At 39.7% G+C, this 13,050-nt stretch overlaps 1 protein-coding gene across 2 annotated transcripts in view; it reads left to right on the plus strand.

Annotated features, from left to right (window-relative positions):
* Positions 1-13,050, plus strand: part of PLXND1 (plexin D1) — a 252,381-nt gene that overhangs the window by 181,162 nt on the left and 58,169 nt on the right. For both annotated transcript variants that reach the window (XM_061618475.1, XM_061618474.1), the window contains exons 19-23: positions 212-361; positions 5,403-5,517; positions 8,554-8,661; positions 9,413-9,525; positions 11,186-11,293. In XM_061618475.1, coding sequence (XP_061474459.1) covers positions 212-361; positions 5,403-5,517; positions 8,554-8,661; positions 9,413-9,525; positions 11,186-11,293 — 594 coding nt within the window. The remainder of the gene's footprint in view (positions 1-211; positions 362-5,402; positions 5,518-8,553; positions 8,662-9,412; positions 9,526-11,185; positions 11,294-13,050) is intronic.

A 13,050-nucleotide genomic window follows, 5' to 3' on the forward strand; every position in this document is an offset into this window, starting at 1 on the left:
CCATCACATCCAAAATAGAAAAACAGGGAATAGGAATGTATTTCCTGTGGTGTCTTGAAAAAGTGGAAAAGGAGAGCTTTGGGTAAATAAAGTGATTTCAGAAATGTTGAGACAGAGTATAGTGGGCCTTTCAAGAAGCGGTCAGTATGGGGAGACCAGCATTTATTTGCTGACATAGTGACATTGTTCTTGGTTTGTTTTTCAAAATTAGAAAGAGCTTGACAACCTTGGCCTGGAAAGCAATGAGTATGAAGTTAAGATTGGCCTGATTTCCTGTGAGATCCAAATTGTTTCAGACAAAGTTATTCACTGCTCAGTCAATGAATCTTTGAGCACCTCAGAAAAACAGCTCCCTGTTACGGTAAGTGGTAGAAGCCTGAAAGCATTTACCAGTATGCATTTAATCTGCCATTCGCACCATGGTTTTTGTGCAGGCAATCCAACCAATTCCTGAGAATTCTCAGTTTTAATGCATCATTTCACTTTTTCCCATAAAAATGAAGTCAGTTCCCTCATATGAAAGAAGGCAAAGAAGTGCATTCAGAGATACCTCTGATGAGAAGATGTACCCTTTCCCTGCCCCTTGTGACCTAATAATCTGGGATGAAGGGCATGTTTGGCCCCTTCTGAACTGTGTCTCAGACTGAAATAAGTCCATTTACTTTATCTTGGGTTCTGTTTCTTTGTCACGCTAAAATGTAATGCTAAAGTGTGACAGAACCTTGGCAAGAGGTAGAGAGGAAGAGAGAATGAAGAAAGGCAGGGATTGCCTGCAGGCCAAGAGTAATTGAAACCCATTCATGACAGGCTGGTGGAATCATGTCCAGTTACGAAATGACTGGTTCTGCTGAGGATAAATAAATTAAATACAAATAAAGTTGGGTATAAGATTTGGTATGTTCTCAAGCGGCAATAACACAGTGTTGAATTGCAGGCCTTGTCTATCATCTAATATTTTCCTTTGAAAAGGCTTTGTCTTCCTTCCCCCATGTATAATGAGTATGGCAATTCTCAGTAGTTTGTTGGGAGCTAGCTCAACACAGGAGCCTAAGTGGATATAAGGAGTAGTATTATAGTCAAGAGAGATGTATTGTGGGGGCAGGCACAGCACTGGGAAGTGTCAGTCAGTCCCACACTCACAAATTTAGCTTCCAGAGCGGGCCTCTCAGTCTGCTTTCCCCAGCCCACTGCTCCTTTCCTTGCCCCTCATCAGTTTGATGGAAATTATTGTGTAGCTCCCAGAAGGTCAGGGTTACAGCTGCTTATTTCACATTCTGAAAGGTTTTGCTCTTCTGCACAAAGTTTCTTCAATTTGAACGTTTACTGTTGTGGTTTTACAAGTCTTTATTACTGTTTTTTCCAGATTGTGTTCCTAATTGCACTCCTTTCCTCTGTAGCTTCTTTTACTTTCACTATGTCCCTTGGCTACTTAGGAGTGAGTTTAAAGCTGTTTATACTTTGAGACAAGTGGAGACGTTCTCCCTAAGGCCTAACAACCTATAACTTTTACTCTGTTCCCCACTCCCAAATCTCAGTTGTTCCCTTTTTTCAGTAAATGTGTTAATATTAAATTGGCAGGAATATATGGCTTTCACTGAGAGGAAGGGAGCCAACTGGGACTGGAGGAGCCTGTGGGCAAATCGGATGGAAACTTCTCCAAGCCGGAGAAACCAGTGCTTCTAGCACTGCATCTAAGAGGAGGGTGTTCTTTTGTTTTGTGGGTCTTCATACATGAAATTCCATTGCAAAGACAAAACAAACACAGGACTCTGAATTTCCTGACCCATTGTTAAACAGAACTATAAAATGGGAAAATTCCATTTTTAATGGGAACTTTTTTAAATAAAGAGGAGGCTATATATATTGTTAAAAGGAGACTGGTAGGGGTTTTTTCTTTCTTCAGAGACTATGCAGGTGATATGTTTTGATACCATGTAAATGCTGTATCCTAAAAAGTGTGCTGTCAGTTAAATTTATGCCACTGTATCAGCCTGTCAGACCCTCAGGTTGACATGCTGTACTAGAGTGTATTGCAGCTCGCCTTGATAAAAATGGGTGGTCTATCAAGTATTTGGCAGGTCGCAATACATGGCTGGAATCCTACATGTGACCCAGAGGAAGCAAATTTGGAAAATGGCTTTCTTATCCTATACCACATATGATAGTCCATGAAATATGTGTTCTTGCAGCAGCTATTAAACTCAGCTGAGCAGCAAAGCTGCAAAGAGACCGAGGCTGAGTTTCATCACCTACCTCCGGAATTCTACTGCCAAAATTGTTCGCTGCTCTTATAATTTGGATCATGCAATCCACCTTCTCAAATCCCTTCACTGAAATCCTTCTGCAACTAGTACAAACTCCTTATCATTACACCATCTGATCTTCGTAGGCTTCCCCACCCTTTCTTTTTGCCTTTTCCCAAAATATCCCTCCTTATTATTTTCAGTTCTCCAGCTCTTACTACCCTGAGTCACCCAAAACTCTTTAAATAGCTTCATTTTTTCTCTCGCTCCTCCCTGTGCTTGGAACCCCTTCTCAGAACACGTAGACGGAGTCACAGTCAAGTTCCTACCTAAAAACTACCCTTTCCATTAAAAAGCATGCTTTTTAAAAAGTGTGCTTAGTTCTGGCCACTTACATTTTTCAGGAGTGAAAAGTAGTTGTGTGAAACCTCTATCTGGTTCTGGGTTGTAGCACACAGGGGAAAGGGGTTAACCTATTCCTCTCCAACCCATTTTTGCATTGAAAGTTGTTTTCCCAGGCTACTGTTTCCCCAGAAGGTGCTGTTTAGCAAGTAGAGAACTTTTTGGCATAGAAATAGGGCAGGCAGAAAAGAGATCCAGTTTGGGGCTCCACCCCAGTCATATGGGCACTTAAAAAAACATGCTTAGTGTAACTAACTTTGTCTGACTAAGAAACTAAGCCTAAATTCATGTAATTACATTTGTGCTTATTCATCACTTATTATCCTTGTCTCTCCCACTACTCTCTCACTTTCCTTTTTTGTCCACCCCGTTATCAAAATTTAGATTGCAACTTCCATTAGGACAGGGGCCTTCATTTTTTGCTTATTTTACCTAGAACATTAATGGTGCTACTGATAATGACAATAGTAGCAGTACAAAGAACTACATAAAAAGTGTGTGTCTGGGATTTTTGCACCTCACCGTAATGTCAGTTCAGAGCAACTTAGCAAGAATTCTTTAAAAATTCAAGAGGTTCTGTATTGCAGTTTTCTTAGACAATCAGGTAAAAACGTCAAGGTACTGCTTTTGCTGGCTAGCTACCATTATTAGCTAATGCATATGTTGGAATATTCTGCTAAGCCTTTAAAGAATCGTGAATATGTTTATATGTTTTTCTTATCTAATTTAGTAGACAGAAAACTTTGCTTTATGTAAAGGTAAGGTTGCTGTACACATTTCTTTTTTTTCTGTTCCAAATCAAAAGTCTTCAAAAGTAGGAAACATGAATTCTGTGTTCATTTGTAAAAGAAAGTTAAAAAGAAGAAAAGTAGAGTTGCCTGATAGCCTTTTCCGTTGCTAGATATGGCAGGGTTATCATGTTTCTAAACAACATTTTAAAGCACATGGGAAATATCAGAATCATCTGATGCCTGATAGCATTTCTAAAGGAAATAAATCCCATCCAGGAACTCTCCAGTGACATATTCTATTAAATTAGATTACCCACAGCTAAATTATATCAATAAACACTGGGCCTTAGCATCTTGGATAGTGATGGAGGCATTCTACCTTAACAGGGCACAGGGGAATATGCTGAGCAACACTTTTATGCTGTAGGAGTGATTGAAGCCCAAATACCCTTCTGCACTCCTTTGTTTGCCATATAAACATGCTCCTTAGTGGAATTCCTGGCAGTTTCTAGTAACTTCTAGCAGGATCATGCAGTTACAGTACCTAGGCACAGAGTCTAGCAGTGAAACCAGAATTTAGTGCTTAGCTGATCCCTGATTCACAACTGACTGGTAAAGACCAGTTCCCTTCAGGTCACATTCTGTTTCTTTGGGGAAATGGAAGTGAAACTGCCACATATTCTTAGTTGTTTTGAAGATATTTTTCCCTCATTCCATCACAGTTTTTAACAAATTGAATTCCTTTCTCCAGCCTTCCCCTGGACAAGTGTTAATCTCCTTAGTGTACAGGTAAATAAATAAATAATAAATAAAGAGACCGTGGCTTGCCTGCAGCCACAGTGAAAAGTCAAGAATAGTCCTGTTCCCTGGTCCCCATCCTGCTACTGTCCATTAACCCCCAAACCACCACGAACTCTTCAGCAGATGCCTATTACTTCAGTTCATTCTTGGTCTTATTTTTGACTTGGAGTTTTCCAAGCCATTTTAAAAGAGTTTAACACCCAACAATAGTAAATGGCAAATCATATGTGTTCAAGAATTTGTTAAACTGCATGATGAATTAAAAAGACATGGAATTGTTCATCACCAAATTGTAAAAACAAAAAATCATACATTGTTCACCTAAGGCAGGAAGGTCAAAGTGCTTCTCAGCCTTTATATAATTTAATAGATGACAACTTTATTCATACTTGAGGTTAATGTATGTGTTTCTGTTTTAAAAAAAATGTTTGAAAAACTGTTGAGTGTGAATTCAACTGCTGTATGTGAATTGACTAAATATTATTGAGTACTGAAAAGGTTATGGGGATAACTATGCTGCTAAGGGAAGGGTGAAAGCTAACAGTAGAATCTTAAAGTTGAATCAACTGGGTCTGAACAACTAATTCCCACAGCAATTTAGAGGGCCGAGATGGAGGGTCTTTATATTTAAAAGACAAAGGTATGTTCTTAGAAGTTACACACACATCTGAAGTTGTGTGAAAGTATGATATTGGCAACAAAGTACAGTGTATTTATTTATTTAATTCAGCATTTACATTAAAAAAATATCAAAGTATCATACCTTTAGTCTCTTTGGGACTGATATGTTGTTATAATTCTTATATTCATCTTCAGGCATGGGTTTGAATCCTGAAAGTGTACCCATGCCTTTAAAATAAATATAGTGAGAAAGTCATCCAAGGTGTTCTAGTAATTCTCTTGCTGAGCAGGAATATAAACTGTAGTATTTGAGGCCCAAGTCCCAATAGTAGAGCACACCAACGGCATTGAAGAAATTTTGCTTTTGCATATGACACACAGATAATGTGATAACTACCACAAGACCTGGCAGTGCTAATCAAAGCAAGTCCTGCTATTAAACTACACCGTTGTGATTCATTCAGTGTTGCAGAGCCAGCAACTATATAATTTGTTTAAGCTCATTTGTCTGTGCAGAGCATCCCTCCCCTGAAACCTGATTTCTGTACTGCTTCTAGCTTTTCATTAAATAACTTCATGATGGTTCCATCCTGTTCTTTCTCAGATCCAAGTTGGAAAATTCAATAAAACAATTGCTATGTTGCACCTTGGAGGAAGTGAGACGGCTATCACAGTTTCCATAGTCATCTGTAGTATCTTGCTGCTGCTGTCTGTCGTAGGTAAGGGGCAATACCTGACTCTCACAGGCAGCTTCATCTAACCTAACCATTTTCCAAACAGAGAGATTCCAAAGATTTATTAGTTATTTTATTTATTCATTTGTGTCTTTCCACTAAGAAGTCTCAGAGTAACTTAGAAAAATAAAATTTAGTAGAAAATACAAAATTTAAAACTATATAAGAACACACTAAAAGGGGATTATAACATGTACATGTTAACACTCATAGGCCTGGTAGAAGGGAAACAAAAATGTTAATGTCAACATCAATTTAGTCTCCCAGTGGAGAACATTCCACAAATGGGAGGACACCAATGAAAAGGCCTGTTCTCTTATTGCCATGGGCTGGATTTCTTTCAAAGGGATACACAGAGTAGGTCCTCTGTTGATGACCTCAGGGTCTGGATATTCTCAAATGGGAAGAGGCGTTCTATAACGTATTATGGCCCAAGCCTAGGTTAAGACTAGCACTTTGAATTGGACTCAGAAATGAATTTGTAGTCAATGCAGCCATGCCAGAATTGGTATTGTATGTTTGGACTGTTCATCTGACTGCTGAATTCTTTACCAGCTATAGTTTTCAAATCGCCTTCATGTAACACATTGCAATAATATAGCTGAGAAGTTACCAGAGCATATACTACCAAAGCCAGGTAGGGCCACAGTGGGGCCGCCAGCCAAAGCTGATAGAATACACTCTGCACCACAGAGGCTCCTTGTGCCTGCAGTGACAGTAATGGATTGAGGAGTATCCCCAAGCAACACACCTGATCCTTCAGGGGAGTATGACCATATCCAGAACCAGTTGCATACTACTTATCCACACAGAGGAACAGTGTGTGTTTCTTGTCTGTCTTGAGCTTCAGTCCATTACCAGTCAGTACATCCACTGCCACCCCTGCTTGGGATGAAAAGGAGAAATGGAGCTATATACCATCAGTGTACTGATAAAATACACCAAAAATCTGGACCCACTCAGTGGTTGCATGTACATGTTAAATAGCATAGGGATAAGACCAAACCCTGTGGAATCCCACACTGAACCTCCATAGAGATGAACAATATCCCCAAGAATCACTTTCAGGAGTTGCCCAAGCAGAATTGGAACCACAGCACAGCCATACCACTCCCAACTCAGACAGCCACTCCAGAAGGATACAATTTTAATTTATTATTGTTGTTGTTAATGATGATGATGATACTAAATGATACTAAGAGATCAAGAAGAGCCAACAGGTTCACAATTTACCTGTCTTTTCCTGGTCATTATACAAAACAGTCTCAGTGTCAAACCCCTAGTTGAAATGGATCTAGAAAATCAGTCTTATCCAAGAGTGCCTGTAACTGGTCAGTGACCACCCATTCAAGAACCTTGATTCAAGAGGGGACATTCGCAACCACTCTATATAGATATTCCAAATCCAGGGATATTGTTTTAGCAGCAGTCTGAGAGGATCATTCCCTCTCGTAATGAGGCCTTAATCACCTTCTTGTCAAGGAACAATCATGCAGGTGGTCACATGCATGTCCCCAAGCACCTTGGCCACATCCTCAAGCAATGTCAGTTATAATGCATCCAAAAACCCCATAACAGACAGCACTTTGATCATGTCTTCAGACTGCCATTCTACAACAGTAAAGTCCAAGTCCTGATTAATGCAAGCAATTTTATCTTCGAAATGCTTTGCAAACAGCCCTTCTCCAAGAGTTCAATTACCTCACTAGAGTCCGTATGTAATGAGCCCCAAGCCATTTGGAAAAAGTCCTCTGGATGACATAAAAAGAGATAGTGGAAAACATTTCTTCACCACCTTCATTGCCACAGAGTACAGTAAAAAAAAATGAATCCATACTAGTGTTCAATTGTGTCTCCCAACTTTCTTCAGCACCTCCAGCTTTGTGGTATATCAAAGGTGGTCTCTGCTAAACACTCAGGAATGATTGTGGCAACTGACTGACTGACCTCTCCATTCCATAGTTGAAAACAAAAGAAAAACTACTTGTAGTCGCACCAGAGGAAGAGACAGAATGGGGAGCACACAAACCCAAGGCTCATGTAACACTAAGCTGTGGTTTAGCATGGTTGCAACCATTCTGTTTTGGACCTTGTCGAAACTTCCCAAAGTACCATCACTTTTTAAAAGCACAGTTCTTTGAATTTTGATCATAAGAGAGAAAGAATTCCCAATTTGAGAAAGGCTTCCAATCCATTTCCAGAACCAATTAAAAATGCAGGTCTTGACCTTTACAGACATTCACAGATTCAGGTCAGAGCATCTCAAAGTTTACCTTTCTCCATGTGTACCTGCCCAGTCATTGGACGATATTTAACATTAGTCATACTCAAAGAAGGCCAACTGAAATCAGTGGACCTACTCTTAATTAGATATCACCTATTGAGATGCTTAGCAGAGGCCCTTGTCTGGGCTTTCTCACCATCTGAAATTAGGCAGGTGGCTACTAGGCAGAGGGTCTTTTCAGTGGTGGCAACCTGGCTATGCAATGTATTGCTCATTTTACAGTATTTTTATTTTATTGTAAGCTGCATTGATAATGTATGTGAAGCTAGAGTATAAATCTAAATAATTAATAATAAAGAAAGGAAAGAATAAGGAGAAAGATGTTTAACATGTGTGACTGCATGGCTTACCCACACAGCTTAATTCATTTTTTTAATGTAAGTTGGATGGATAGACCCTACCACTATCCACACGCACGCACACACTGCTATCCAAACACAAATGTCTTCATCTCATATCTCAAATGGGTTTGTAGCATACTGAGAACAACTCAACCTGCCTAACCCTCTGGAAACATTCCTTGATCCATGATTCAAAGGGCTAACCTAGTTCTGTCAATTATTTTTCATTCCAACTAGCTCATGTTTACTGAACAGCAGTTCTTGCTGCTTAGGGGTTTGTATTATGTGCTCTTTTACTTAGAAAATATTAAGGTTGTTTAAATAGGAAATGTGCATGATGATCACTAACTTCTTACTGTCTTGGTTTGGGGCCTTTTTTTCCTTTTGTTTCTCCAGCCCTGTTTGTGTTTTGCACCAAAAGCCGCAGGGCAGAGCGTTATTGGCAAAAGACACTTCTGCAGATGGAAGAGATGGAGTCCCAAATCCGAGAAGAAATCCGCAAAGGTAAATACCTGTACTTTAAAGAGTTAATGTTCATGGGCAGCAAAGAAATGCATCTTCTTGAATACCCTGAGGGAAGTTTGCAATCCATAAAAATTGCAGAGTCCATGGCATTGAGTCCTGTAACTAAGATCAGCTTCCTTGGAGATTGCAAAATGGCGTTATTGTTGTTAACAAAAGGGAAGCTGGAGCCTCATGTTGTGACTGAAATTTCCATTTAGTTTGTTGTATTTTGGAAACTTGTAAAAAAAAATCCTGAGTAGGCAAACCACAGCCTAATGGGTGATGGTCAGGAGATTTGAATGAAATTTGCTTCATGGATTTGGAGAAATTGCAAGCTTCCAGTTCACTGGCATTGTAAATTATAATCTGTTGAGTAAGAGAAATGTGGTTAGTTTTAAATGTAATTTTGCTAAAGGTATCAGGAGATGGCTGGTAGATTGTCTCATGTTGTTGGTTTCCATATGTGTGAAATGGCTTCTTTACAAAAGTTGAGGCATGAACGATGCTCTTGTATCCATTGACAAAAGAAATTAAAGTAAAACAGCCTGTTATTGCAGTAGAAACTATAGTGTGTTTTTTAAGCCTATCAGCCTTCACAGAATCCTCCACCATACAAGGAGTTTGTTATGGAGAGAATTAGGATGCAAGATTTGAACAAAAAAATAGGTGTAACTGCTGCCAATCTTCTGCAACATATAGAACAATTACATGAAAGTCACTCTTTGCTCTGATTTTGATTTCTTTGGATTAGGTTTTGCAGAACTCCAGACAGATATGACAGACCTGACCAAGGAGTTAAATCGCAGTCAAGGAATCCCATTCTTGGAGTATAAGCACTTTGTAACCCGAACTTTCTTTCCCAAAGTAAGACTGTGTGACACACCACAGGTTCTAATAATGCATGGCTTCCCTCAACTGTGTATCAGTTCATCTGTTTCTTGATTATCTTTTATACTTAGTTTATAGTGCAATTTAATACCATTGTCCAGTTATTGTAATATTAGATACTAAACAAGCCCCCAAAAGTCACTCCCATCACTGTAGAGTGGATCCTTGTTTGGTAAGCAGAAGCAGACCTTGTTGATAATTAGAGGGAAAGTTTCACTTAGAAATATATGGCTGTGCAGTCAGATGGTGGCACTGAAGAGAGATCTCCAGTCCAAACCAGTATTAAATAGAGCTCTAGCATGTCATTACTTAGTATCAAGTGTTGTTTTTAAAATGTTTAATAGCAAAGATCTTCCTCCAGTAATTGGAATTGTTGTAAGACTCCTGGCAGAAATAAATAGCATTCACTGTTTTATGACACCCTTAGAGACTCTTCACAGGTATAAGCATTTTAACTGAGGTGTTCCAGATCCAGCTTGTTAACTTAAATCCACTAATTAATGTCACACCAAATACAATGCTTTCTTTTTCTTGTTACTGACTGCCCATTATGTGATATCTGCTTATTTAATTGCAGTATTGCATCTAGAAACAGTTGTCCTTTATTGATTGCGGGAGAAATGTGCTCTTTTGTTTTTGGGTTTTGTTTTATTTTTTATAATGTGTTCCATGAACTTCAGGGTAGGGTGGGCATTGTAGAGCAACTGTCCAGATAAGGTGCCAAACTCTTCAAGGAGTAAGCAGGGGGCAGTCACATACATTGAATCTTATATATAACACATAAACAAAATTGACATTCCAAGAATATGCGCTTTTATTTTTTTACAAAGCAAATGTCTAGCTGTCATAGTTGTGGAAAAACACTAAAATGTAGGGGCATGGTCTGGTGAATGCTAAAAAGAAAAAGAAGCAGCTGAGGCTGAAAATGGTTTCAAGTGGCCCCCTAGAAAAAGACTTCAATATCCTTCTCCTCCCCATCCTCTTCTGATGGATATTTGCCTCTCATCTTTCCTGTTACAGTATCCATGCCTTCCTTCATTCCCCTTATGCTTTTCCCAGTTCTTGTCTTAAAATTTTTGAAAAGCCACATTTTAGAAGTAGAATAAATGAAAGCAAAGGAAAAGAAAATATATGCAATTCCTTAATTTGCAAATAAATTATCTGTGTAGAATTTAAATTGAATTGCCGATTACACAAAACCTCACGCAAATATATAAATAAGAGGACAAAACAGCTCCCCCTTTTGTCTTGGAAGAGGCATATATTCAAATGCCCAATAACCACTGATTGTGGCTTAGTCCTGAATAATTCCCTCTTTTCTGGGGAGCCATGAATGTCAGATTAAGCAGTTCATAACCTTCATACTGTGAATGCTTTGATTCTCTCAAATATGCCTCCCCCAAAGTTCTTCTCTGGTTTCATTCAGAAGATTGCTGCCAAGAGTTTAAAGCCTCCATAAAACATACCAAATTATTTCATACTTGCTAGTGGCTTCAAGTCATGATGACATCTCTCCTTGCCACTCTTTAACAATACTGCTCTGTTGGCATAGGACTTGGAGAAGATACAAGAAATTCAATCATGCCTCCTTTTTGCCAATTAACAAGATGTGCTTTGGATTTGTTTTTTGTTTTAGTGTTCCTCCCTCTACGAGGAGCGTTACATTCTGCCTTCCCAACAACTCAATTCCCAGATGGGGTCTCATGTCCAAGAAACTCACCCATTATTGTTGGGGGAATGGAAAGTGAGTATTGATTATAGATATTGCAGTAATGATGAGTGTATTATTTTATTATAGTGCTAAAGAAATGCACGAGGAATAAGACACGTGGTCTATGCTGAGAAAAAGGGAAAGACTGAGTAACCAATGAAATGTGACTGCTGGGGAGTAGAAACAGCTGAAACGCCCTTATAGGATAGCATTTCTGCAAAGCATTCCAAGGGGTTCCATGAAGAAAAAAGTTGTAATGGTGGGCAAATGTGTCCAGTGTGTACTTTCCATTGAGCTACAGCCATAGATAGGGCCAGATTAAGACATGCTGAGGCCCTAAACCATATCAAGATTCAGAGGCCCCATATTAGAAAAAATAAAGAGAAAAAACGTGGTGGGAAAGTGGCGAGGAGTGGATTACCGGAAATATCTAATGTGGAATGGGACTTTAGAATGTGTTGGTAGGCTAGCTCCCATTGTCTCCTCTTGAGGTCTGAGGTGAGGTTGGGCAATCTGTGGATGATTGCAAGTAGGCCAACAACCCTGGAAGGGAAATTGGTAAGATTGGGATGGGGAGGTCAAGGTTCAGAAGTTTGGTGCCAAAGCAATTTCAATGATAATAAAATGTCTTAGTTATCTCCAGCATTTTTAAACAGCCCTCATAGTGTGAGGCCCTAAGCCATGGCTTACTTGGCTTGTTCCTAAATCTGGCACTGGCCATGGGAATTAAATGCACTACCCAAGCAATTGTCATGGGAATCCCTTCCCCTTCTCTCCTTCTCCTGCTGTGCTTTTCAAGGGTTCAATTTCAATAGTGGTTGGTGGGGTGGTGTAGGCAGTGCAGCATTGCTGCCTGTTATCGAGAGAGGGAGGAACAAGGTGGCACAGACACAGCAGTGGAGCCAGTCTGCTGCTCCTTTTGTCTTACCCCTCGCCCTCTTGTTAACTGGTGGCAGTGGTGACAGGAAGCCAGGAAAGCAATGTTGCCCTGCCCACACTGCTGCAGTACTGGGCTAAATGTGGTGTTCAAGCACTTGTCAGGGGAATCCCCCATCCACCTCTTAGCACCTTGCATTGAGATGCAACCCGGTGGCAAGGGTTAATTATGCTGCTCCTTCCATTATGGTGGATAGCCAAAGCCTTAAGGGTGACGTACAAAACAAAGGCTTCTCCCATCAAAGGAGATCAAGAGATCAACAGCAACGTTTTTAGAAGTTGCTACTTTAAGAGTTGATGCTCTGGCTTGCTCTCCCAATAACCAACTGCTTCCACCCCCACCCCTTTAACATTTTTTTAAAGATTATACTGCAAGGGATCTGCCAAAGTTTTGTTTAAAGTGAAGGATTCTGCCACTGCAAACAGTTTGAGAACTACCGTCATAGGACATAGAAAGCTGTAGAAAACATGCCAGGAAACATAAGTGGGAAGAGTGCTGTTGCACTCAGGTCCTATGTGCAGGCTTCCTGTAAGCATCTGATTGACCACTGTGAGTACAGGATACTGGAGGCCTGGTCCGGCAGAGTCACTCATATGTTCTTACATTCATTCACTCTCTCTCAGGCTAACTTCCCTCACAGAGGTTTTGAAGATTAAATGGGGCATGTAAGAATTATGAATGCTATATTGAGCACCTTGGAAGAATGGTGGAATATAAATGTAATAAATTATATTTGGGGAAATTGCTTGCAGAAATGTGTAAGTTATGCAAAATTACATACAAAAATGTGTATTAGAAGCAATGGCATGAAAATGCCTATGAATTTTCATGTGGACTTTTTAATATATAAAAA

This window comes from Rhineura floridana, chromosome 3, assembly GCF_030035675.1.
Source record: "Rhineura floridana isolate rRhiFlo1 chromosome 3, rRhiFlo1.hap2, whole genome shotgun sequence".
In the NCBI taxonomy this organism is placed as follows: domain Eukaryota; kingdom Metazoa; phylum Chordata; class Lepidosauria; order Squamata; family Rhineuridae; genus Rhineura; species Rhineura floridana.